At 38.9% G+C, this 27,111-nt stretch overlaps 1 protein-coding gene and 1 non-coding gene across 2 annotated transcripts; both read left to right on the top strand.

Annotated features, from left to right (window-relative positions):
- Positions 1-717: 717 nt before the first annotated feature.
- Positions 718-5,089, top strand: LOC125238380. The gene is made up of 2 exons (XM_048145691.1): positions 718-1,682; positions 4,978-5,089. Exons 1-2 carry the CDS (start codon positions 877-879, stop codon positions 4,988-4,990), a joined length of 819 nt encoding a protein of 272 aa, XP_048001648.1. The 5' UTR covers positions 718-876; the 3' UTR covers positions 4,991-5,089.
- A 1,147-nt stretch (positions 5,090-6,236) lies between these two features.
- Trnas-cga lies at positions 6,237-6,313 on the top strand. The gene has a single exon. It is a non-coding gene; the product is annotated as a tRNA-Ser (tRNA).
- The last annotated feature ends 20,798 nt before the right edge of the window (positions 6,314-27,111 follow it).

The raw sequence follows: 27,111 nt of genomic DNA, 5'->3' as shown, positions 1-27,111 counted from the left end.
AGTATATAAGTATTTATACTTATATATTATATATATCGTTGTCTGAGTACCTGCAACACAAGCCTTCTTGAGCTTACCGTGGGACTCAGTCAATCTGTGTAAGAATGTCCTATAATATTTATTTATTATTTCCTTTATTTATCTTCCTTCTTAAGTTAGGTTTTGTACTATTTATTATTATTATTGCGGGCTGTTGAGGTCATATACTATTTTGCACAGCCATGTAATGTAATCGGTTATACCGCAATGTAATAAAACTCGTATGCGAGTTCTCGTACCGTCTAAATGGGCCCTTATTCATAAACGTTCACTAAAGTTATCAAGCCGATAAAGTTCGTTTGTCCCTTTCCGACATATTAGTGTGATAGAAAGGGACAACTTTTAGTGAACAATACCAAACAAATACTCTTTATTGCATTGCACACTTTGATAAAATACAACAATACAAAACAAAGAAGCAACACAAACAAAGGTAAACAACAGGCGGTCTTATCGCTGAATAGCGATTTCTTCCTGACGACCTTAATTAAGGTAGCGGAAATTGATAAATTTACATTATGTCAGTGTCAGCAAAATCGAAGAAATAAACTTTGAACGTTTATATTAATAAAATAGGAGGTAAATCTTAATAAGGCTTTACTTCTTCTTCTTCTTCCTCCTACCCTTATCCCACGTTATGTGAGGTCGGTACAACATTTTTGATGTATACATGTCTATGTGTGCGTGCGCTTGCGCATTCTGTTACCTACACATACAAGTCAGTAATAAACCAGCTGTGCATCGGTACGTGTGCGTTTCATTGCTCCCCAATCTACCCACATATATATCAGTGGCGACGAATCGTGATTTACCCGCGCGTGAGAAAAAAATAAAAAAATGGAACAATTTCTTGGGAATTTAACTGTTTTCGACCATAATTCTCAAGAATGGGAGATATTTCACAGTCGGCTATTGCAGTTTGTGATATTAAATAAAGTGGAAGATACCAAAAAGGGCGCGTTACTATTAACGCATTTGTCAGACGAAACGTACCGTTTGGCAAGGAATCTTGTTCATCCTAAGAAGATAGAGGAAGTCAAGTTCGACGAGTTGGTTAAGTTACTCGATCAACATTTTATTCCGAAGCGCTGTACCTTCGCTGACCGTGCGAAATTCTACGCGGCGACACGGGATATCGGCGAGAGTATTGAGCAGTGGGCAGCTCGAGTTCGAGGACTCGCGGTGCATTGCGAGTTCGGGAGCGCTCTCGATATGCTATTGAGGGACAGGCTCGTGCTAGGGTTCAGGGCAGGACCGGAGCGGGACAAGCTTTTTGAGCAGGATGCTACAACACTCACGTTCGCGAAAGCCGTAGAAGTGGCTCAGCAGGCGGAATGTGCAAGGAAGGTAAAGGCCTTGCCTACCGTGACCGTCAAGGAGGAGCCACTGTACAAGGCGAGCACGGGCCGGGCGGGCCAAGGGGCCAGCCGAGACCAGCCTATGCGTCGGTGTAATGTGTGCGGATTAAAAGGGCATGAGTCTGATAAGTGTCGTTTTAAAAATTATCGGTGTCAAAAGTGTCACAACAAAGGTCACTTGAAAAAGGTGTGTAGTGCGCGCGTAAACAACATTTCTGTGGAAGATGTATCCCCAAATGACCAGGACTGCAGTGACTGCCAGGAATGTCAGATGTTTAGCTTAAGGTGCGTACACTATGATCCTATTTTAATGACTGTTGCTATTGGTGGTAGGGACTTTGATATGGAAGTAGATTCTGGTTCTAGTAGAAGCGTAATTTCAGACAGTATGTATCGTACGGAATTTTCAGACAGACAGTTAAGTAGTTGTAGTATGAGAATATGCTTTTACAACGGTCATAAAATTTTACCCTTGGGCTGTTTTTCCACACAAGTGTCATTTAATGGTATGACAAAGCCAATTTCATTTTTTGTCATAGAAAATGGAGGCCCAGCTTTACTTGGCAGAGATTTTATGGCCAAGTTCGGATTAGGTATAATGCCTATAAACAAAAATTACAATTTAAACTGTTCGTGTGATATAGATACAGATAAGTTGTTAACTAAATACTGTGAATTGTTTAATGGCGATTTAGGTTGTTATAAATATGCCGAAGTAAAGTTACAGCTTAAAGACGGTGTGAAGCCGAAATTTTGCAAAGCTCGACCCCTTCCATTTGCTATGAAGGGTCCCGTTGAGGAAGAGTTGATGAAACTCGTAGATAAGGGGATATTGGTGCCTGTTAACCATTCCGAGTACGCGACGCCTATAGTACCGGTACGGAAGGCGAACGGTAGTGTAAGAATATGCGCAGACTATTCGTTAACTATAAATAACGATGTATATATAGATAAGTATCCACTTCCACGTATCGAAGAGGTGTTTGCAAAGCTTAGTGGAGGTCAACATTTTTCTAAGTTGGATTGTAGTCAAGCATACAATCAGTTCCGATTATCCAAAGATTCTCAAAGACTGACCACTATTAACACGACTAAAGGATTGTTTATGTATACACGTCTCGTATTCGGATTGGCTAGTGCACCCGCAATTTTTCAACGGGCGCTCGAAAGCGTACTTGCGGGTATCGAAGGGGTAGCCGTATTTTTAGATGACGTGTGTGTAACGGGGCCCACAAAAGAAATACATCTTAAGAGATTAGAGGAGGTTTTTAAGCGGTTTCAAAATGCGGGGTTGAGGTTAGGTAAAGATAAGTGTGCTTTTTTCCAAGAAAGCGTGACATACCTGGGTCATATTATTAATAAAAACGGGTTATCGAAGTGCCCAAAGAAGGTGGAGGCAATCGTTAGTGCCGCCCGGCCTAATAATGTAACTGAATTAAAACGCTTCCTAGGTATATCTAACTATTACCGAAATTTCGTGCCAAATGCTTCATCTTTACTAGGGCCGTTACATGAGCTATTGCGCGCTAACGCGCAATGGGAGTGGTCGGAGCGGCAACAGGCGGCGTTCGAGGCGATGAAGCGCGAGCTGGCGTCGGAGCGCGTGCTCGCGCACTTTGACCCGAGCGCGCAGCTGACGGTTGCAGTAGATGCTGGTCCGTACGGCCTTGGGGCGGTACTAGGTCAAATCGATGCCGATGGCGTCGAGCGACCACTCGCGTATGGTTCACGATCTCTTACAGCCGGCGAGCGAAACTATAGCCAACTTCACAAGGAGGCGGCAGCTATCGTATTTGGTGTGACACGGTTCCACCAATATTTATACGGTCGGCCTGAACCTTTTATTTTAAAAACGGATCACAAGCCGCTTTTAGCTATATTTGGCAAAAGTAACGGTATTCCCGTAATGACAGCGTCGCGTTTAATCCGGTTTGGCGTAATTTTGTCAGCTTATAATTATAAAATTAAATATATTACTAGTAAACAAAACGAAGTTGCAGATTATTTTTCGCGTTTACCGACTCAGAATCAGGATTCACACGAATCAGTAGTTGAAGAGGAGGAAGTACATACTTTAAATTCAATGCAAATAAATAGTCTTCCGCTAACGTTTAAAGATATTCAGTTAGCTACGGCCAGCGACAAGTGTTTGCGTACTGTACTTAAGTATATAACGTATGGCTGGCCTCGCAAAATTAAATGCAAGAATATCTATCCTTACTTTTTGTGCCGGAACGAACTCGACATAGAACAAGGTTGTTTATTACGAGGGCATAGGGTGGTTATTCCGACGACTTATAGGTCTAGGTTGTTACAAGAATTGCACAATTCGCACCAGGGAATAGTCAAAACAAAAAGTACGGCACGAGCGCGTTTATGGTGGCCTAACATAGATAAGGATATCGAACAGCTGATCAATGCATGTACCGTATGCGTACACCAGCGCGGAGCGCCCCCGCGCGCCCCTCCCGCGCCATGGGCTCGCCCCGCCCGCGCGTGGCAACGGGTACATATAGACTATTTCTCGGTGGGTCAAAGGTCGTTCCTAATAGTAGTTGATGCATTTAGTAAGTGGCTAGAATGCTTAGATATGGGAAACAATTTAACTACACGTAATTTGATCACAAAATTAAAGTTTTTATTTGCTAGATTTGGACTTCCGACAGTAATTGTCTCAGATAATGACGCAAAAATTGCTTCTCAGGAATTCGTCGAGTTTTGTAACATAAACGGAATTAAACACCTTACTTCGCCTATTTATCATCCGTGCAGCAACGGATTAGCTGAAATAAATGTTCGCACGTGTAAAACACAGCTAAAGTCCATTTTACAGTGTCACTCGAGTGCTCAGATCATAGATGAAAAGTTACAAGATTTTTTATTTGAATACCGTAATACTGCACACTGCACGACCGGGGTCAGCCCCGCTATGCTAATGTTGGGCCGCGAGCTGCGCTGTCGACTGGACTTGCTGCGCCCGCCGGCGCCGGCGCCGCGCGATAACAATAACGAGGAAAATAATGTTAATAAAAAAGTTAGATGCTTTAAAATAGGTGACATAGTCTGGGCCAGATGTTATGAAAACCGTAAACCATGTTGGAAAGTAGCACGTATATGTAAGAAAATAGGCAACAGAATGTATGACGTAAAATTCGATTTTGATAATAATGTGTGTAAAAGACACATTGATCAATTGTTAAAATATACGGATGTGGAAACGGGTGAGCTATCATCAACGGCGTTTGAAACGTCAGAATCTGCCGATTCCTCACCTGTATCAGACTCCCAAACCTGTTCGCTTGATATTCCAAGTACTGTCAATGATCAATCGGACAGTTCGGGGAGGCAGTAAGGGTTGCAGAGGGGGAGATGATGGAGACGGGGACTTCTATGAGCGTGAGTGAGAATGGTCAAGTAGTGGAATCTTTAGATAATAATGAGCAACGGGTGCAAGTCAATAGTGAAGAAGTCTCGTCAGGTTCATCGCCTGCTCCACAGCCTGGATGTAACTTGAGACCTAGGCTTAAGAAAATTAATTATAAGGTTTAGCAAATAAGTAAATTGTTGTATTTGTCCCCAGATTCCCAAATTAAGTCGGGAGGAGTTGATGTATACATGTCTATGTGTGCGTGCGCTTGCGCATTCTGTTACCTACACATACAAGTCAGTAATAAACCAGCTGTGCATCGGTACGTGTGCGTTTCATTGCTCCCCAATCTACCCACATATATATCCATTCATCTTCCATTCCATTCTCCTCTATCTTTCATCATCTCAGCACTCACTTCTTTCTCTTTCACACAATCCACCCATCGTTGTTTGGGTTCACCCCTCCCTTTCCATCCATCAACATTCATCCCTAACATTTTCTTGCCTTATATGAGTTTTATCCCTCCTTATTACGAGAATTTGAAACTATACATAATAATGCTATGAGTATATAAGGCCTTTCAGAAATGAGTATATCAAAGATAGCTTCAAAATCGCCCCCATAGTTGAAAAAGTCCAAGAAAAACGTTTAAGTGGTACGTGTAGCCCTAAACATACCTGCGACGAAGCAAGGCCGCGGAAAGCCTACCGCCACTTGGCTAACGACGGTCAAAAAAGACCTGAAATAACAAAATATGAACCCAGATATCGCCCAAAACCGCTCGGAATGGAGAAAACAGCCAAGAAGACCCCATATGATGGGAAATGGCGCAGGCAAATGATGATGATAAGGCCTTTCAGACGAGGTATGTTACATCAGTATACATTCATGGGACAAAGTGCCCATTCTCCTTTAAAAGTAGAAGGAGTACTGCCTCGTGTGACACTTGAAATCACGGCCTATTATATATTCTGCCAACTTAGCCATGCAACAAGACTTCTAACAAGCCAGCGAAATTTTCTTTAATCGTTGTTTGAGTACCCACAACACAAGCCTTCTCGAGTTCACCGTGAGGCTTAATCAATCTGTGTAAGAATGTCCTGCTATAATATTTATTTCAGATCCCTTTATTTGACATAATGATCACAAGTCATAATGCCATAATTGTCAGATTATCATTAGTCATAATTCTGAAACGGTTAACTTTTCAGGCTATAGATTGGTAAGGTAACTTACGCGTTTCGGTTAAAAATCAAATTGACTAACAAAAATGTGGAGAAACGATACATTGAAATATGTAACAAATCAAATTATTTTATTAAATAATTTAGATGGCAGCACCATCTCTCTCGCTATATCGTAATCCTGCTAAGGATTCATATAGGGTGCAAGCACAAATTGCTCGCCCTTAGAGTTGGTCAAAGGCCTTCAGAGATAACATACAGTAGAGAAATTTCGACGGGTACCTCGGCGGTTGGGGTGGTGTAATGGTTCAGCACGTCAGCCGCGATAGCTGGAGACCCGGGTTCGATTCCCGGCTTCGCCACCAGTGGGTTTGATCGCTTTTTCTTTAGTGTGTGGTTTTTATTTCAGTTTATAAACGATACATTATGATTTAAGAGTTCACCAATAGAGAACCAATATTCATATTGATACTAAACTTTAAAATCGAATCTTAGAGACTGGACTACATTAGGCCATCACTACACGAAACCAAACATTTAAATCTGCGGTCCAAAGTTCCAAAGCTTTGTTTGCATTTTGCGCATCATGATAATATAAATACCAAATACCACAAGCGGTTTGCAAACTATTATTTTGAAACTACACATAATTGTTTGCAGGTTTTTGGAGAACATATCCCCAACCATGACTTTTCTCATGATTTACTCATAATGGGTAGCTACATACATAATACACCGTGTGTCTATTGAATTCCGTTAATTTTGACATCAAATACAATTGATTTCTCTAAGAAACTAGCGTCTTAACTCTTGCAGTTATCGAGTTATTCAAAAATAAAGATAATTACTGAACACGTATGTCACAGCCTTTACCAATTCCTAATGTTACTTGTTTTGACATGACAATGTGTCGTCAACCACTTGACACTAACTTGAATGTTATTCTTAAGGGTTCTCTCACACTCACACTAATAAATTCATTTATTATTTATTTATTTATTTATTTAAACTTTATTGCACATAAATAAAATAAAAAATGTACAAATGGCGGACTTAATGCCTAATGGCATTCTCTACCAGTCAACCATCGGGCCAAACAGAGACAAGTAAAACAGGTGCAAAGAGAATGAAAAATAACAGATTAGAATTAATCGAAAACAGCTGAAGTACAATACAAAATAGTGATAAAATACATAAATAAAAATATTATACATATATACTTAATAAACTTATTATATAATTAATAAACTTATTATGTATGAAAATGATGTTTTTTTTGTGAATTTAACTAAAAGTTCTTGATAATGAACAAAAAACACGGTGTATAATAAAGTTAATAATATTCAACATGTATAAATCAAAAAGGATGAATATAAATTTTACGCAACAGACACATCAAATTAAATTAACCAAGACATTATAACTTAAGCAGTAATTATCTCCGTAAGTGTCCTTAAGTAACAAGAAAGCTTAAAACTCATATTACAATGTTTAAGAGCCCGAGGGCGTAGCAATTACACGTTATGGCGTCACATGAGGTGAGATAAGAAACCCTTACCGGGAAGCTTGACACTGACTGTCTGACGTGCTTACTTTCTTGGCTGGCGCGATAATCTAAAATTTGGAGTCGGCGCAGCGGTAAGAGCGTACGACTTTCGATCCGGAGGTCACGGGTACGAACCCCGGCTCGTACCAATGAGTTTTTCGGAACTTATGTGCGAAATGTCATTTGTAATTTACCAGTCGCCTTTCGGTGAAGGAAAACATCGTGAGAAAACTGGACTATTCCAATAAGACCTAGTTACCCTTCGGGTTGGAAGTGTTTACGCCAAATCTTGAGATAACTAATCTCAATCCACAGAGAACCTCCTATAGAGTAGCAGTCTTGTATATTTTGTTCGCGATACGAGTCACCAGTGTTTGGGGTGCGAGGAGCGGGCGGGGAATGTGTTAAGCGCGCTGTGATTGGCCGTTTCAAGGACGGCGGGCAGTCGCGCCAGATGAAAAGGGACAGAAGTATGACTGTCCCTCTACTGACGCGTAAGTGGCCAATGTAAGTTGACCTATGCCGGCTCTGAATAAATTATAAATATGACTTATTTGTGGAATGTAATGCCGCTTGTTTTTAAATTTGAGCTTCTTGTTACCTTTCCACACCATTTCACACTACAGGTGGACATCTTTAAGGCATCAAAATAACCTTTTCCAATTTTTTAATGCGATAAACACGCGCTGCTTTCGGGTCTGTTACTTGGTCGATACTGATCGGGCACGGCGAGCGCCCGCGCTTATATCAGTGCAAATACTAGGAAGGCTGGCGACCGCGAGTCGTCTTGTAATGGATGTCTATAGGGGTTGGTCTGTGTCTCAATCTAATCTTTCTGGGGTCCAGGCTGCCATCAGTCGTGGCAAATGCCGGGATAACGCAAGGAGGATGATGATGGGGTTGGCGCAGCATGACCTTCTCTTCCATACCTCTATCGCCCGTCATCTCATCATTCCCTTGCTTCCGTTTCATAATCATCTCTCACACAGTCCATTCAACTTTTCCTCGGTTTTCCTCTCCTCTTACTTCCTTCCACATTCATTTGAAATACCTTCCTAGTAACTACCTCTAAATAGTAACTACCTATCTAATGAATGGATTAATCATATAATAATGGATGACTTTTACTAGGTCCGTAATCCATACTAATATTATAAATGTGAAAGTGCATGTGTGTCTGTTTATTTGTCCGTTTTTCACGGCAAAACGTCGCGACGAAACGTGATTTTTTAAGTAGAGATAGTTGAAGGAATGGAGAGTGATATAGGCTACTTTTTGTCTCTTTCTAACCTACCACTTTCCTAGAACGGTGGGTCAAATTTTGTATGCAACATTCCGCAATTTTATATATAAATCATACGAAAGTGAACTAGAGTGATACAAAATTTCAACACTTAAATGCTTAGCAGTCTTTAACTGTGCGTTTTTTTTAAATCTTCTAGACAATTTACATTGATTATTTAACCAAATGGACTTAGATTAATAATTTAATGTTTAATGCAGAGGCTTCTGATTAATTGGTCCCATTTTTATCAGTACCCAGTTCTGATGACGGAATCCTGGAGAAATTGAGGGAACTCCTCAAATCTCAAAGTATGCCTTTCATATGGTGATTTTTGCGTTTTTATAAGAACAGCATGCATTTAAGTAAGGAACAGTGACATTTGGTGCAGTGGAACTGTGCTGATGATGGTCAGAATGGAACTCCTCAAATCTGAACGGCACACTTATAGTGACTTTGGTATTTTTATAAGAACAGCGTGCATTCAAGTTCAGAACAGTGACATTTACTTGTTATGTTTGTTAAGCATATTGAGTTTTCAAGCCAAATTTTGACAAACTTCGATTTCTTATAATCGGATTCATGAGGAAATTGAGGAAATTCTTCAAACCTTAACGTTACAACAACAAATAATTAAAGATTTACATTAAAAGCAGTTTTAAAAAATACCTACTCATTTCTACATAATCCAACATTCGCAAGTACCTTTCACCAGAACCCCAAAGGCGGCGGTTTTTTTTCTTAAAAATTGTTTTTGTTTTATTCATAACATTAAAACCAAATTTTAGAATGAAATAGACCAATCTAAATATTAACTTGAAACTTCGACTTTTTTCATCACTGGCGAATTACATATTGGGCACTCACTTTAAAAAAGTAACAAGTCACTTTAAGTTTCAATCGAGTTTTTATCTTTTCAATTACGCCACCTGGCGGCGAAACTCTGGTACCTTGGGAAGTTTATTTCAAATTTTGTAACTTTTCCTGTTATACTAAGCTGCGACAGTGGCTTGGGGCTAGGAGAGTAGCGTTAAATATAATCTGTTTTCGTTCCTTTATGTCACGTCTAAAACCCATCCACGTTTGTATTGGTCGATTTTTATTCGATTTTGACTCAATTGAGTTTGACGACCGGTCTTTTTAATTTAATAATATGAGTGAAGATCGTGTTAGTTTAAATCAATATATAGATGGTGTTTTTTTTACGCACTAGTGCGAAAAGTGGTTCATTATATGTCAGGTCGAAACTTCGGAGGTCCATCTGTACTGACAAACGTCGTACGATACACGTGCGAAAAGGAAATTCGTAACTCGTGTCGATTTAAAACATTCCCTTCGGTCGTGTTTTAATTTGTCGCCACTAGTTTCGAACTTCCTTTTTTACGCACTTGTATCGTAATGTACTATTTTATCGAAATACGATTTTTACGTTGCAGTTACTAAATAGAACCAAAAATTACAACGTTTACGGTATCGAGTAGGTACTATAATAGGTAACATTATAAAACGTCAAAAACTCATAAAAAGGCACTAGCCAGTCTAACTACACTACGTACAGTAACTCCAGGCCCAGGTATTTCTCCGACGCGAAACGAAAACGAAACGCCGCGAAAGGTAGTCTGGCTCTGTCGCGCCAATAGGCAAGAGCAATAGAGATAGATATCTACTAGCGTTCCGTTTCGTAAGCGTTTCGTGAGCGTTTGTGCCATTCGACTACGCACCTTGGAGAACCTAGCCGTCACAATCAATTATCATCTATTTTTTTTAACAAAATGTCTTGATTTTTAACCCCCGACGCAAAAACGAAGGGGTGTTATAAGTTTCACGTGTCTGTCTGTGTGTGTCTGTTTGTCTGTCTGTCTGTGTGTGTGTCTGTCTGTGGCATCGTAGCTCTCGAACGGATGAACCGATATTGATTTAGTTTTTTTTGTCTGAAAGCTGAGTTAGTCGGGAGTGTTCTTAGCCATGTTTCATGAAAATCGGTCTACTAGGTCGCGGTCGGGGGTTTTTTTTAATTTTAATTTTGTGGTTATTATTTTATCAACAGGCAATATTACGACTGTCATTCTCAAAGTATGTTCTTTTTTTTTTAATACTACGTCGGTGGCAAACAAGTATACGGTCCGCCTAATGTAAAGCGGTCACCGTAACCTATGGACGCCTGCAACTCAAACAGTGTCACATGCGCGTTACCACCCCATTAGAAACTTGTACACTCCCTTTTGCTGTGTTAAGTACACAGCAAAAAGGAGTGTACAAGTTCCAAGGAGGGTTCGGGTTGCCGACGACTCAAAGGACAATAGATGGAACAAGTTAGTTCCGTAAGTCCTCCCGTCATCAGCACACCGCACCCTCGTTGAGCTCTGGCAGCCTTACTCACCGGCAGGAACACTATGAGTAGGCTCTAGTGCTATTTGGCTGCGGTCTTCTGTAAGGCGGAGGTACTACCCCAGTTGGGCTCTGCTCTAGATTCGAGCGAGACGATATCCGCTGTGCTGTGCCCTACCACACAAAGCGGAATATCATTCGCTATGCCCTACCTCCTACTTGTTCAGTCCATAGGTCAGCAATTCCCGTCAACTTTGTACAAAAATTAAGGGAAAAGTTAAATTTGTTTTTATTAACTCCTATTTTGTTACCAAGATTTTGTTGATTAATTGAGATTTTATTAAGTTTTATTTCGTCATTAAGGTTCTCTAGTATCTATATTTTCTTAATTATAACAATTATCCTGTATATATCTTACGAAAGTCGAATTATATTACTAAATGTTGGTAACAAAATAGGATCAATTAAAATTTGCTGACGTAGCATTGTACAAAGTTGACGGGAATTGCTGAGGTATGCAGGGATCGGAACCCGTTCCCAAATACCATTTGATATCGTTCTTAAACCGTTACCTATAAATTTTGTTCAATGGGAACAAAATAATTTCGGTTACGGTTCTTATATCGTTCCCTAAAAGAACGGTTCATTATAAATTTTGTTCAGTGGGAACAAAATAATTTCGGTTTCGGTTCTTATTTCGTTCCCTCAAAGAACGGTTCCTTACAGTAACGTTTAAATGAACGAACAGAATTTTAGCGTTCCTAAAACCAATATTATTTCGTTCCGAGCCGCGCGGGAGTAGGTATATAGTATGAATTTTCTGAGATGCACTTTTCGGTTTTGCCCTAATCTGTTAAACAAAGGCATTTGTTTCTATAATTCGCCGCGGTTAGCTCCCGTTTCCGCAGCACGTGCTAAAGTCTCAGTGTAGTTAAAAAGCAACTATCATGATAGCAATAAGGTTCAAATCCATAAAAAGCCCTTTCGGAGATAACACGTTTTGTCATCTTCAAATAAGTTACCTGCACACTGCAAACTGTTTAATAAATTTGAACCTTATTGCTATCATGATAGTTGCTTTTTAACTACACTGAGACTTTAGCACGTGCTGTGAAAACGGGAGCTAACCGCGGCGAATAATAGAAACAAAGGCCTTTGTTTAACAGATTAGGGCAAAACCGAATAGTTCATCTCAGAAAATTCATACTATACTGAGGTATGTTTTCTCGATCGTAGCTCTACCTATCCCTCTTTTGTAGCGGTGCGTCAGCCAGACTGCGTTTCGATGTTTCGCTCGGCACGCAGCTTCAACGATTGTCACTTCGGCTAGGCCTGTAGGCAGGTATACTATGATGTATACTTCGACTCCTTACGGCTCAGCCACGACATTGGTCTAAGCGCGGCAGCGGTGAGCGGCAGCCATACGTGCGAATGAAAAGTCCCATCGCTTTGTCTCGCTCAAATGTATGGCCGCCGCTCACCGCTGACGCGCTTAGACCAATGTCGTGGCTGAGCCGTTAAGTAGATTCCGGACTGGCACCCAGGACTAAATCACTAAATCACTATAGGTAGTTATGCTAATTGTATCTTCTTTTCTTGTCTCAATGCATGTAATAAGTACTTCAGTGCAGTTTATGTTTTCAAATTGTAAAAATAAAGCATGTTTCAGTTTCCTTTTTTAAACTACTCAATGTTAATTTAATTTAAGATTACACAAGCGGTGTTTGCCTATAATTAGTTGTGCAATAAGCTTAAAATGCTAATGCATGTATACCTAACCATGTAACATTGTAGCCGCTGTTGGCAGACCTTAATAAAAAAAAACTATCCAACTAGGGAACAAATCAAATTATTTTATTGAATATTTTTTGATTTGTTCTTTTTTCAAGTAGTCATACTACTATATATAAATTATTAACCGAAATAGATATCATACACGAAAGAAAAAACGGCAAGGCCCACTGGTGGCCGAGCCGGGAATCGAACCCGGGTCTTCAGCTTACGCGGCTAACGTCCTTACCACTATACCACACGCCCGTCGTGGTACGCGACGAAATTTCTCTAGTGTATGTTATCTCTGATAAGGCTAGGCGCCTACCGTATACCTAACTATCTTTTTTCACCCCCGACGCAAAAACGACGGGGTGTTATAAGTTTTACGTGTCAGTCTGTTTGTCTGTCTGTCTGTGTGTGTGTCTGTCTGTGGCATCGTAGCTCCCGAACGGATGAACCTATTTAGATGTAGTTTTTTTGTCTGAAAGCTGAGTTAGGAGTATTCTTAGCTATGTTTCATGAAAATCAGTCTACTATAGTGGTTTTTTCGGTCGGGGTTTCTTCAAATTTTTAATTTTGAGGTCAGGTTATTCCGCTACGAACATTGTGTCGCTTTCCGCTCCTCTCGTGGCCCCAAATCTTCAATAGGCTTGTCTCCTCCGCAGGTTCCATCTCGCGATTTGCATTTTTATGAGCTCAGTACCTATCCCTGGCGATACTTGTCACCGATACGAATATCAAGTACTGTCGAGTATTGGAATATTATATTTACATTTTAAGATGTACAAAACTGTAAATTGTTTTCTGCTTTAACATTCAATGGCTTTTTTAACCCCCGACGCAAAAACGACGGGGTGTTATATGTCTGTCTGTGGCTCTCGAACGTATGAACCGATTTTGATTTAGTTTTTTTATCTGAAAGCTGAGTTAGTCGGGAGTGTTCTTAGCCATGTTTCACGAAAATCGGTCCACTATTATGTCGCGGTCGGGGGTATTTTCAAAATTTTATTGTTTAGTCAATATCACAAATTGCAGTGAAATATTGTAAATATTCACACAAAAAATTCGAATAATATTTATAATTTATTTATTTATTTATTTATTTATTAGTAAAAACATGTTTACATGACATTACAGTAAAACCAATGCGTCACGAAACTTAGATAACAAAAAAGAGAGAAATAAAGAGAACAATAATAAAAATAAAATTAAACAATTGATTTGGGCGATGACGTCACAGCGTGGCTCCGTTGCGTCGTTTGCCCCGGTATGGGATTTGGCAGGTTGCCCCGGAACCGCCGAAAAACCACACCTTTCGGCCAGAAGTCTGCGCTCGCGATGGTGTCCTGCAGCGGCCGCGGCACGCGCACAACGAACGAGCTGAAGTGCACGTAGTGTCGCGACTGCAGCTGTTGCACCCTCAGCGTGTAGCCAGTCTTCCGGCGAACGTAGTCTACCACCTCGTCAGCCACGGCGGAGTAATGCAGGCGAGACACGTAGAGCGCCCTAGACACGTAGGCCAGAATTCACCGGTTCCGCAGAGCCACACATAGTCTTACGAGTCGCTCTGCGCGCCTTGCTCTTCTTTTCCACCAATGTGAACCCCTCTTCATCCACATTGGTGCGGGAAGTATTTTCCTTGGCAGGTGCCCGTACTTCACATCCCTTTGTAGTTGTTGGTGCATTGACCCGGCTAGTTGCAGTAGACTGGCCGGCGGTGACGTCAGCGTATGCACGCTGACACCGTGATTTCGACGAAACAGGAGTCGGCCGCGCGCGCGGAGGGAGGGGCGCGCGCGGGGCGGCGGCACGTGCAGCACCTTTTACACGACACGAGTATCCGTAGGTCGATGATCGCACTCCAAGTCTGAAACAGCTGACCGAGCTGGAGCATAACGCAAACATTTGATTTCGTTGCGTAACTCGATAATCGTTTCCATGCTAGCTTCAAACTTCGAGATAACTGCGGCTAAACTTGTTTTTAGGGCCACGATTTCCCTAAACAAGCTGCGAACGTCGACGTTTTCCGGATCGTACGGCGGAACGATGATATCCGTCGCAACAAATTCCGGAATCCGGTTTTTGTACTCCTTCAGGATCTTCTTAATGTCCTCGAGACTTTTCTTCCCGGTTTCGTCGCCTCTCCGGTGAGGTACATAGGTGCCGGCAATCCCAAGGGACTCGCACAGCACTCTCTTCGCTTCACAGATGTCGTCCACGGAAAACTTCGATGCACGCGAAGACATCCGGAAAGCAGCTGCCGCATCCATCGCCCCTTCCAGTAACAGCTTGTCTTTTTCTTGAAGGAAAGTGAGGAATTCATTTACGATGGTTTGATTCGGTTTGGAATCTGCCATCGCGTCCATTATCGGTCGCGGCAAAGCGCGCGCGCTGATTTCGCAATTATAATTTAATTAAACCATCAATGCGTCTGCACCGCTGCGCGCATTGGATTGGAATATGCACGCATGGAATATATAATATTTGCTGTACACGGTATTGTCTTCGGTTACTCATGAAAGGAATTATATCACGTATAAGGAATTAACAATTCATCCCGACGTTTCGACTTAACAGCGTTCGTGGTCAACAGGTGACAGGAAAAATTACAATCCCAAGCCGGTGACACATATCGGGCACTGGCTATCAAATATAGGAACGAGGCGCGTTCTTAGCACACATTCTAAGCTCGTGTAGGTGTTCACCTACGTCATATAATCCGTCGTAATATTCAGTATAATAAAGAGTACTATCGTACAGTATGGCCACTCCCGCTCCCGCTGAAAGTGCCACCCACCCCCTCTCGGTTATCTCACAGTTACCGTCTGTCAAAAACGCGAGCTGTCGACCTGTCATATCTAACTCATACAAGCATAGTACGCGTTGACCTACACGGGCTTAGAATGTGTGCTAGGAACGCACCTCTTTCATATATTTAATCGCCAGTATCCGAGGTGTGATGATACTGTGCCGGTGGTAATCATTAGCCATTAAAACACTCGTGACAACTTATGATTAAAATCGTCCTTCGGCTCATTTCATAAAACAACGCTCGTGTTTTTTAATGCCTGCAATTATGCACCAGTCACATGCACAACTATTATATTCCATTATGTTTTAAATAAAATTAATACCTGTATTCAAGTCGTAACGAGGCAGTGTAAACGGGTCTTTAATCTCGCAACAAATTGCAATCAAGCAGTGTAAACGTAACGAACTTATTTGATCGAGTTATCTTAATGAGCTTGCTAAGCAACTTCGGTTAGGGCGGCCGCAAGCGGACGATTTTGCGACTGAACTAAATAAATATTGACTAATGACGACCACTCTAGCCTACTGGTTAATGACCCTGCCTGCTTAACCGTGGTCTTGGTTTCGAATCCCAGTAAGATCGTTTATTTGTTAGTGAGCACATTTTTTTCCTGAGCAATGGATGTTTTTTATGTATAAAATATTTAATAAATAAAATAAATAAATATTATAGGACATTCTTACACAGATTGACTGAGTCCCAAGGTAAGCTCAAGAAGGCTTGTGTTGCAGGTACTCAAATAATATATATATATAATATACAAATACTTATTAATGATTCAATAATGTATAATTATAGAATGTATAGTTATTTGAAATACATGTCAAAAAAAAAAGCCTTAACTAAAAATAATTACATAGAACTAACTTCACGAACGAACGAACGAACTTAATACTTATTTACATAGAAAACATCCATGACTCAGGAAAAAATATCTGTACTCATCACAAAAATAAATGCCCTTACCGGAATTCGAACCCGAGACCGCGGCTGAGCAGGCAGGGTCACTACCCGCTAGGCCAGACTGGTCGTCAAATCATCATCATTTGTAAGTCGTCGCTGCGCGTGCAAAATTCGCTATGTGATTTTTATCGATTTTTCGTTTTCAATGCCATTTTAAACCTTATTTCTAAATACATATGCTCCAAAAACAGCGTCGAGCTCATTTCAGTATTACAGGTTTTATCAAAAGTAGGTATGTGATGCCCATACATTGAATGTTCCTCCTATAATCGCTAACTGCAATAAATCACATAACTACATTATCTTCTTATAACAGCAGTTTTGGAATTGCGCCTGCTATGTGAATTATGACACATAGCTATATTTTCGGAAATATTGTATAAAAAGATGTGTTAGATGTTTGTGCCCGATTTGTACAATCTCATACACAGCGATAATTTTGTACTATTTGTAGAAATCGTGAATGTTTCCAGATCGTGTGTTTTGCGTCACATAGCAGGCTTTTCTTATAAAAATCTAGCCTACTCTCTTAAAACTTGTTTAAATGGTGTAAGGTAGGTGGATTTGTAGTCAAGTATAACCTCTATAAATGAGACAGAGAGTGTAGTTTCCCTTTTTATTGAGACTATGTCTGAAAGTACTCACTCTGACCGAATAGTTATTTTTTAATATTTGTTAAAAATAAATCATTTCAAATTGATTTTTAAGATTAACTGTCAGAAATTTATTAGTGTTTAGTATACTAACAAATGTCGTGTAGGGTTCAGTGCATGTAAACGTATATTACAAACTATCGAAATGCGATAAAGTTATGCTAAGTAACTCAAAAAAATAGCAAGTGATTTAACATTGCATTGGTAAGACATCGTTTTGTATGAAATTTTGTGTGATAAGATCTATCTATCCTTTCTGGAAACATTTTAAAATAAATAAATGAAAATAAAATGTTTATTAATAAATGAAAAAAAGTTGACTTGAGAAATCACACAAAGTTTTGAGTGACAAAGATTGTTTATCGTTTTCGGATCAAAAAAGAAAAATGGAACCCTTATACAATTATGTACTTTCTTGTCAATCCGTTTATCAATTTGTCAATATTCTTTATTTCGGAAAAACCCTATACTCAAGTGTACTGTACCGTTCCTTGAAGCTGTAAAAAAACCTTATTTCTAAGTAAATACAACATAGGTTAATTGAGTTGAAAAAAAATCTACACTCTCAAGGAAGTCAAAATTAATAGGGTACTTCCGGTTGACCTAAACTATGAAATTTGGAAAATAAATCGTATTACACCATACATGATTATTAATATAGTTGTGAGAAAAAAAAATAGTAAAATATACACGTAACCTTCGGTGTTCGAGCCAGACTAGCATTATCCAGTTTTTTCAAGTTAAAAAATGTATAATGAAATCTTATTCAATACATAAATGTTTACATAATACCACATTGAGCAACTTTGTAACTGAAATAACCTCCATTCATAAAAATTAATGGAAAAAATATATTATTATAGTTGTAATATATTGGTAGTAATATATTAATTTAATCGAGTTTTTTATTATAGTATTGTGTATTAAGCTTATAGTATTAAATCGTGTTTTTTCTGAAATAATTAATTCGAAAATGAATTGCTAAATTACAAATAAACAACAACATAGTTAATTCAAATCATATGATTAAATAACCATGTGATGATAAAGTGCACAAATTGTATTTTGTTCCTTAAGAATAAAATCTAGTTAAGTGATTGTAAGACACATACCGGTTTTTTATGACTCAAATTATAATCGCTATGTAACATATTTATGAAAAAATATTTTTTTAACCTTATAATAACTGAAAGAAAATTTCAAGTTATTTCTTAATGTATGCATAAGTGAAAATACTTATAGCCATAAAAATATTGATTTATTTATGTTCAATAATTGCCGAAATAAACAGTTTTTTGTGTCTCCTGTAAAGTAGGTTAAAAACACATAGCGAAATTTGCACGCGCAGCGACGATATCTCTAGGGCTTTGAGTTACGTTTTTTTCTTAGACTTTAGCCGTCTATACGGAGTTACATGTGTCTTTGGTACAATAATTATAACAAAACTACCAGTTTGCCAGAATTTTTAAAAGTCTATTATTGCAAAACGAGAGCGACACGTTTATTTTACGCTCATCAGCTTGACAACTGACAATTGTTTCTTACAATTTTCAATATTTTTCTGGATCACGAAGTTTAGTAATGACTTTGTGAAACGAATTTCTCATCCTGGCAAAACAGGGGCCACACTCGACTTAAAGTCGCCCGCGCTCGAGCAGCCTTAATCCGCAACTCACGATTGTTTGTGCCTCAAGTTAGTTAAGCCTGTAATGTCGTTGAAGGTAACCTTATTTACCTGTAACTGTATTTGCGTTAAGTTAACCTTTGATGTAACTAAACGCTTGTGAACGTGTCATAGCTTATCTGTTTCAATTTGTTCTTTTTTTCAAATTTAGTTCTTTTAATACCAAAACATGTAAAATCGGGTAACTCATGCAAAATTGTTGGGATACCACCGGTATCGCGCGTGCTAAATGAAAATGCTTCTCGTTACGGAGCGAAACATGTCGAGCGAACTTCGATAATTTTACGTGAGTTACCTGGTCTGATTTTACATGTTTAATTAATATTATGTCAGTGTCTCAAGTTAGTTTTCTTATTTTAATACATACATACATACAATCACGCCTGTATCCCATAGAGGGGTAGGCAGAGCACATGAAACTACTAAAGCTTCAGGGCCACTCTTGGCAAATAAGGGGTTAAAATAAAACGAAACTGTGGCATTGCATTTTAATACCATTTTGGAACATCTAGGACCTTTTTGAAAGTTCATCATCATCCTCCTTGCGTTATCCCGGCATTTGCCACGGCTCACGGGAGCCTGAGATCCGCTTTGACAACTAATCCCAAGATTTGGCGTAAGCACTAGTTTTTACGAAAGCGACTGCCATCTGACCTTCCAACCCGAAGAGTAACTGAGCCTTATTGGAATTAGTCCGGTTTCTTCACGATGTTTTCCTTCACCGAAAAGCGACTGGCAAATATCAAATGACATTTCGCACATAAGTTCAGAAAAACTCATTGGTACGAGCCAGGTTCGAACACGCCACCTCCGGATCGAAAGTCGCACGCTCTTACCGCTAGGCCACAGGCAAATTCTGTAAAAATGAACCCTTCATTTCACACTAAGTGGTAAAATAAAAATTTACAACATTTTTAAAGAAACTGTCAGCAATTATGTAAAATAACAATTTGCATGTCTGATTGTGGTGGCTTGTCTTTATGTCAAGTGTTCCCTGGTGTAATATTTAACATTTACCACAGATTATACAGGGTTTCATAATGAACAACTTTATTTTAGAACCAGTACTGAAATCGCGAAAAATATTTTTTCTACTCGTCGACTTTAATTTGTCAATTAGAACACCACAAACTAAACTATACAGTATACGTGCTGACTTTTCAATATTGAATAGTCTTTGACACTTAGTCAACCGGTCTGGCACAGTCGGTAGTGACCCTGCCTGCTAAGCCGCGGTCCTGGGTTCGAATCCTGGTAAGGGCATTTTTTTGTGTGATGAGCACAGATACAGTCATATTTGTTCCTGAGTCATGGATGTTTTCTATGTATTTAAGTATGTATTTATCTATTTAAGTATGTATTGCGTCGCTTAGCACCCATAGTAATTTGAGGCTAAATTGATCTGGTCCCCAATATTTATTTATTTGTTTATTTATTATTTAACTATAATAATTCATTTTAGTTAACTGAAAAAAATTCAAAAATAGAACAAGATTTTTTTTTCTATCGCGTTATCGACCAATTAGAGACGGTTATTACAAACAATTGGTTGCCAGGTAATTTAATGTTGATACAACGGTGAACGACGCTATTCAATTTTATTTCAATTTTAACTTGAATGATGATATTTTTCGTCCATTGATGATGAAAATGAAAATTAAGCTTTTCTCTCTCGTACCGTACTATTAGGCCACTCAGCAAGCTTCGTGGCCTAAACATGGTACTCGACTAAAAACCTTTGTATTATATCACGATTGTATAAAATACTATTGGCTGTTCCATAGTTCAAATTCAGCGGCATTTACGTCAGTCGAAATGTAAGAAAGAGACAAAGTACCTAACCTGTATTTTCCCCATAAGGTAAAAGTGAGGTTAATAATTTCTCCACGCCCTTCGTGCGCCCCACACCTCTCGTGGGTGTTGTAGAAGTCGACTGTGGGATTTGGGTTCAATTGTATTGTGGGCGATGTCACTGCGATATCACAATTTTGTTTTGTGTCAACCCTTTTATTGCTAAGTGGCACTGAAACTTGAGCATTTCCATGTGCTCTGCCTACCCCGTTTGGGATTACATGCGAAGGTTTATATATGAGTGTATTCATCATGAATTTGTATATAAGTACTAAACATGCAATCTACAAACGAACATACGTACCTATCGACCTCGTTATTCTGTACATGTTTATACAAAAAATAACAAAATAAATTTGATATATTATTGGCCGCGGGTACTTTATGTGTGAGCATAATTTCTGTCATGGTATTCGATAGTTCCATGTGGCCTATTCCACCACGACATTGACAATAATAATAGTTCCTAGTCTTGTACTAATAATTTTTATTTATTACGATTGTATTTGAAATATTGACATGTAATTTATTTATTACCAATAAAAAGATTATGATTATGATTATGACACTTGTCACTGACAATTCTGTGCCTATTTTTGGGTGGATAAGTAACAGTTACTCAGCGTCAATATTTCTTTACTGACAGGCAATGAACGACAAAGTGTCTACCGGGCGACAATTGTCCCTGTGGTGAAACAGACTGGTGTATCGACTGGTGTATCTACTATTTCTAGAGTAATCTATGACGTCACTTGCATATTATATTTGCATTTTATTCAAACTACTTTTAAAACAAAGGACTGCGATTATGAACATTGTACTTACTGGAAATAAAGTACAAATTATAAGCTCTCTGGTTTAGAATTATTTGTGTTTGAGAATTACACCTAAGAGAGTTGTATAATTGTATTTCTGAGAGAACTAGAGAACTAGGAATGTAATGAACGTTAAACGTAAACATAAACTTTATGTTAAACAGTTCTATCAAATGACAAATTGTCTATGTTATAGACGTTAAACTTTCGTGAGACATATTAAAATATTGAAATATACGGATTTACGGACTTACTGCATGTTCTTACGTTAAAACATAATTCGGTGACATGTTTCAAGTTATATGGGTCTCCAGACCCATAATATCCCGACAGCTAGACCACGCTAAACACCGGTGCACGGAGTCTAGCCGACGCGAGAACGCAGCCCAAGTTTAGTGCCGTAGCCGAATGGCATTTCTGCGACGCGAAACGGAAACGGAACGCCGCGAAAGGTAGTCTGGCTCTTCGCCAATACGCAAGAGCGATAGAGATAGATATCTACAAGCGTTTCGTTTCGTGAGCGTTTCGTGAGCGTTTGTACCATTCCGCTACGTCAGCAATTCCCGTCAACTTTGTACAAAAATTAAGGGAAAAGTTAAATTTGTTTTTATTAATTCCTATTTTGTTACCAAGATTTTGTTGATGAATTGAGATTTTATTAAGTTTTATTTCGTCAATAAGCTTCTCTAGTATCTATATTTTCTTAATTATAACAATTATCCTGTATATATCTTACGAAAGTCGAATTGTATTACTAAATGTTGGTAACAAAATAGGATCAATTAAAATTTGCTGACGTGGCATTGTACAAAGTACAATATAACAAGACACAATATGACAAGTTTCCCAATGACTCGAAACATGTCGCGCAACGCGATATAGTAACGTAAGTACATCCGAATATTTAAATTATTGTCTTTGTTGTACAGATTGAAATAAAAAGGACCGTTCGAACTTTGCGTAGTGACTTTTGAGGTCATGATGAATAACTTTTATTATGGGACCAAAGCTGAAATCGCGAAAAAAAATTAGCAGTTATAAGCGCCATATGACGATCGGAATGTATGGACCTGCCAAATTCTTTTTTGCGATTTCAGCTTTGGTCCCATAATAAAAGTTGTTCATTATGAACTCAAAAGTCACTATGCCAATTTTGTATTTTATTTCTTCGTGTATTTTGTGGAAAAGACCTGGAAAAGCCCTTTGCTATCCGATGCCATTCATACATGTCGAAAATCGTGGGCGTATAATACCGGAACCATGTCATGACTTTCAATCGTGGTTTATGAGACCTTTCAATAAAATACCATATTCAATTATTCATATCACAAAGTCTACTGGCCAAAACGGATTACACATTTATTAGATACACGTGCGGATAGGAAATTCGTATTTCGTGTCAATTTAAAACACTCCCTTTGGTCGCGTTTTAATTTATTGCCACTCGTTTCGAACCCACTTTCCGCACTTGTATCGTACTTTTCTATTTTCGGACTAATCCGGACTCATTGCGAATACTTCAGAAAAAAATTTTCACTCATTTCTAATTCGTTATAATAACTCATTTCAAATTAAGCTACAGAATACATTTTCATTCATTTTAATCTCATTATTCCCAACATATGAAAGAATCAAAAGTCGTTCACAGAAATAAAAATAAATGGAACCCATCAGAATGTAAAGACATCGTTACCGACCGCAATTTCCTCAAGCCAACATAAAAGTAAAATAACCAAAGATTCAGCCAAAAATCGAATCAGTCTATGGTTGTCTATAGAAGTTTCTTATCATTAAAATGTATACAAAAATTGCCCTTAATCCTTTGGATAAGGTGGAGAAGTGTGTAGATACTTTTGAAGGTAGTACCGCCCCTTGTATTAACAAATCGAAATGATGAATGATTGACATATATTGGCATTTCTCCAACGATTTTATTACGAACCAATATCAAAGAAATATCAATGTGGGCAAAAATGGATTTTATTTTCTAGGGTGTAGGACTTTAGTGATAGAAACGGTAAGATTGTGATGGCTTGAATAGATTTTGTAGGCGTATGACTAAGAATGTTGCTGTAAAACATGAAACACGGATATTTTAGTAGGTTCCTACTAAACTTATATAAAAAAAATTTGACGATTTTTTTTAGACCAACGTGACACTAGTGGCTCTGCTTACACCAAGCAGGACGTTTCGGCTTCGACACCTCGTTAAGTTATTCATTTGAGTATAAATATTTACAATAGTTCCTTGACTAAATACTTTCCAGGAATATCTGGGTACATAAAGTGGCGCAGGATAGGGCAGGGAAGCGATCTTTCGTGTCGAGTGTCAAGATGCGTTTTGCGTCGATGAGTTATTAAAGAAGTACATAGATAATGATAACTAAAGGATAGTGGGTATCCACAGAACCTGGCTTACACGTGATTCGGAGGTCTCATTTGCCACCAAGTCTAAATACCACACCAATTGTCACTCCATACTATTAACATTTTGTAAACATCGTGAGGAGACCGGACTAATCGCAATGAGACCTATATAGAAACCCTTTGGGTTGGAAGGTCAGATGGCAGTCGCTTTCGTCAAACTGGCTGTCTAAACCAAATTATGGATAGATTGTCAAAGCAGACCTCAGGCTCCCATTCATCATCATCATCGTCATCATCATCATTTCACCCGTTAATCGCCCACTGCTGCTGAGCATAGGCTTCCTTTGTGTACGCCACTTATCCCGGTCCTGAGCTAATCTCATCCAGAAGTGCCAAGTCAACTCCAACGATCCAACCAGGTGCTTCTTACATCCGATAGCGGTCACGATTCGGTCAACATTTTGGTCCACCTGCCATAACTTTGCCTGGCAAAGTAACATGTAATTGTCCCGTCCAATAGGCTGTCTGTCAAAACGATTTGCTAGTATGGAATTACTATGAAATACTGAGGATACGGTCAATTCATTTACTTTATATCTTTCTCTTTGACTTATTAAATAGAAATTAAGTTTAAACATAACTAGTGTCCATATTTTTATTCTAGTTATGTAGTGCTTTCTTTCGTGCACTGCATAAAATATTTTATTTGAAGTATTAGGAAACAAGCCTATTTAATTTGAGTTTGGAAATGACGTTACCCACGTCCCGCTCCCATTAGAATTAGCAAAGAGGATGATAATGTAAATTTTGGCAGACTAGACACTTCAAAAAATTCCGAAATCCCAGTTTCACCAGCAACACATCTTATTCCATCCTTTATTTCCGTTATCCATGGATGTGTGGAGATTACAATTCTGCTGTTTCATTACTTTCCGCCCGCCGGCGCGGAAAAAAGGTAGTATGAATTAATCCCTAATCTCTGGATTTTGCAGACTTCGGCTTTAAGGGTTTTTAATATCTGTCTGTCTTTATTATATTAGTTTATCTGTCTAAAGCCGTTTTTGTCAATCAACGTCGCTGATTTCGTCGAGATTCATCGAGATCACTTAGAGGCTGTCAGTCTTCAACTATGCGTTTCTCTAGAAACTTCTTGCCTCGCACTTCTTAACTGTGAAATGAACTGTAGCCTGCAGTATTTCCGGACCGATATGACCTTCAAACCTTCAAGAAAAGAGCGTACACTTATCTTTAAGGGGCAACGCACCTCCAACATTTCTGATGTTTCGGGTGTCTATGGAGCCGTGATTGCTTACCATCAGGCGACCTGGCTACTCCCTTGCCTCCTATCGCATTAAAAAAAGATATTTTAGCCGAGATTTTTCGTATCACAAATGGATTAAGTAAGTTGTCAAATGGATGAAGATTTCTTACATTCCTACAACCACGCTTGTATTCCATAAAGGGGTAGAGCACATGAACTACTCAAGCTTCACTCACTATTGACAAAAAGGGGTTGAAGAAAACGAAATTATGACATTGCAGTGACAGGTTGCCAGAATCTCGCCTACGCTGCATTTTAATACATATCTCACAGGAAGACACCCACGGGAAGGAAGGTGGCGAAATTCTTAACCAAGGCAAGATTTTTCATATGTTTCAAAATATTTGTATAAAAATATTTCAAAACTATCAATATAAAACCTCGAGGGAGTAAAACCTCACCTCAAACTATTTGCCCTTAGTTTTACAACTGGCATAACTAACCCAACGGCTGGAACCGCATCCCTGTCTAATTGGTTCGAAAAACTGCCCCAATTAAAGTTATTTTCCAATATTTGCCTGAACTGGGAATTTGATAATTAATGTAAAGTTTTAGGTTATAGTGATTCAGATAAAATTTATGAGGGCTCGATTCGACGCGCGGCGGCTGGACTCCGCCTGAGTGGTGGTTGGCTCTGTCGCGCTAATACACAAGAGCGATAGAGCGATCTACGAGCTTTTCGTAAGCGTTTGTGCCATTCGGCTACGCATCCATGCTTTACTTCTTTCGTTCACTACTGAATGAGTAATATTTATATAGTTTTCTAAGCTCATGGTAAATTCGATTTTCTGTTCTGGTATATTTGGGTTTTCTGCTCTGATAATATTTGTCCAAAGTCCAAAGTGTTTTATTTGTAAGTATATGTCAAACTGATTACAGTGGTGGTAAACAATATGATATATGTAGCACTATACTCTGCCTGATGGCGTACAAAAACTTCATTATGTCCTTACATACTAACATGCGAAATTGATTTTTTAGTACAGATGGTGTTTTTTTTAAGCACTAGTGCGAGAAGTGGTTCATTATATGCCAGGTCGAAACTTCGGAGGCTCATCTGTACTGAAAAACGTCGTACGATACACGTGCGAAAAGGAAATTCGTAACTCGTGTCGATTTAAAACACTCCCTTCGGTCGTTTTTAGGGTTCCGTACCTCAAAAGGAAAAAACGGAACCCTTATAGGATCACTTTGTTGTCCGTCTGTCCGTCCGTCCGTCCGTCTGTCAAGACCCTTTTTCTCAGGAACGCGTGGAGGTATGAAGCTGAAATTTATATCAATTACTCAGGTCTACTGTCCCTTGAAGCTGTGAAAAAATCAAACTTCTAAGCCAACGCAATCAAAAGATACAGCCGTTTATGCCGCAAATTTTCGACACTTGCAAGGGAATCAAAACCTACAGGGTGCTTCCCGTGAACTCAAAATCTTGAAATTTGGTACGAAGCAACGTCTTATAGCATAGATAAAGGAAAAATTACGAAAACCATAAATTTTTAGTTACATCACATAATATATTTTTTTTTAATAATTGTAAACCTTGCAGGTTTGTACGGAACCCTCGGTGCACGAGTCCGACTCGCACTTGGCCGGTTTTTTTAATTTATCGCCACTCGTTTCGAACTTCCTTTTTTACGCACTTGTATCGTAATGTACTATTACGTAACTATATTCAACATAAATTGGGAAATTGAGTAATAGTTAATTAGTTATAATATAATTAATATTGAAATTCATATCAGGCCGTGGGCATTAAAATTATGTAGCA

Source organism: Leguminivora glycinivorella, chromosome 23 (assembly GCF_023078275.1).
Source record: "Leguminivora glycinivorella isolate SPB_JAAS2020 chromosome 23, LegGlyc_1.1, whole genome shotgun sequence".
NCBI lineage: Eukaryota > Metazoa > Arthropoda > Insecta > Lepidoptera > Tortricidae > Leguminivora > Leguminivora glycinivorella.
This window is presented reverse-complemented; position numbering and strand designations above follow the sequence as displayed.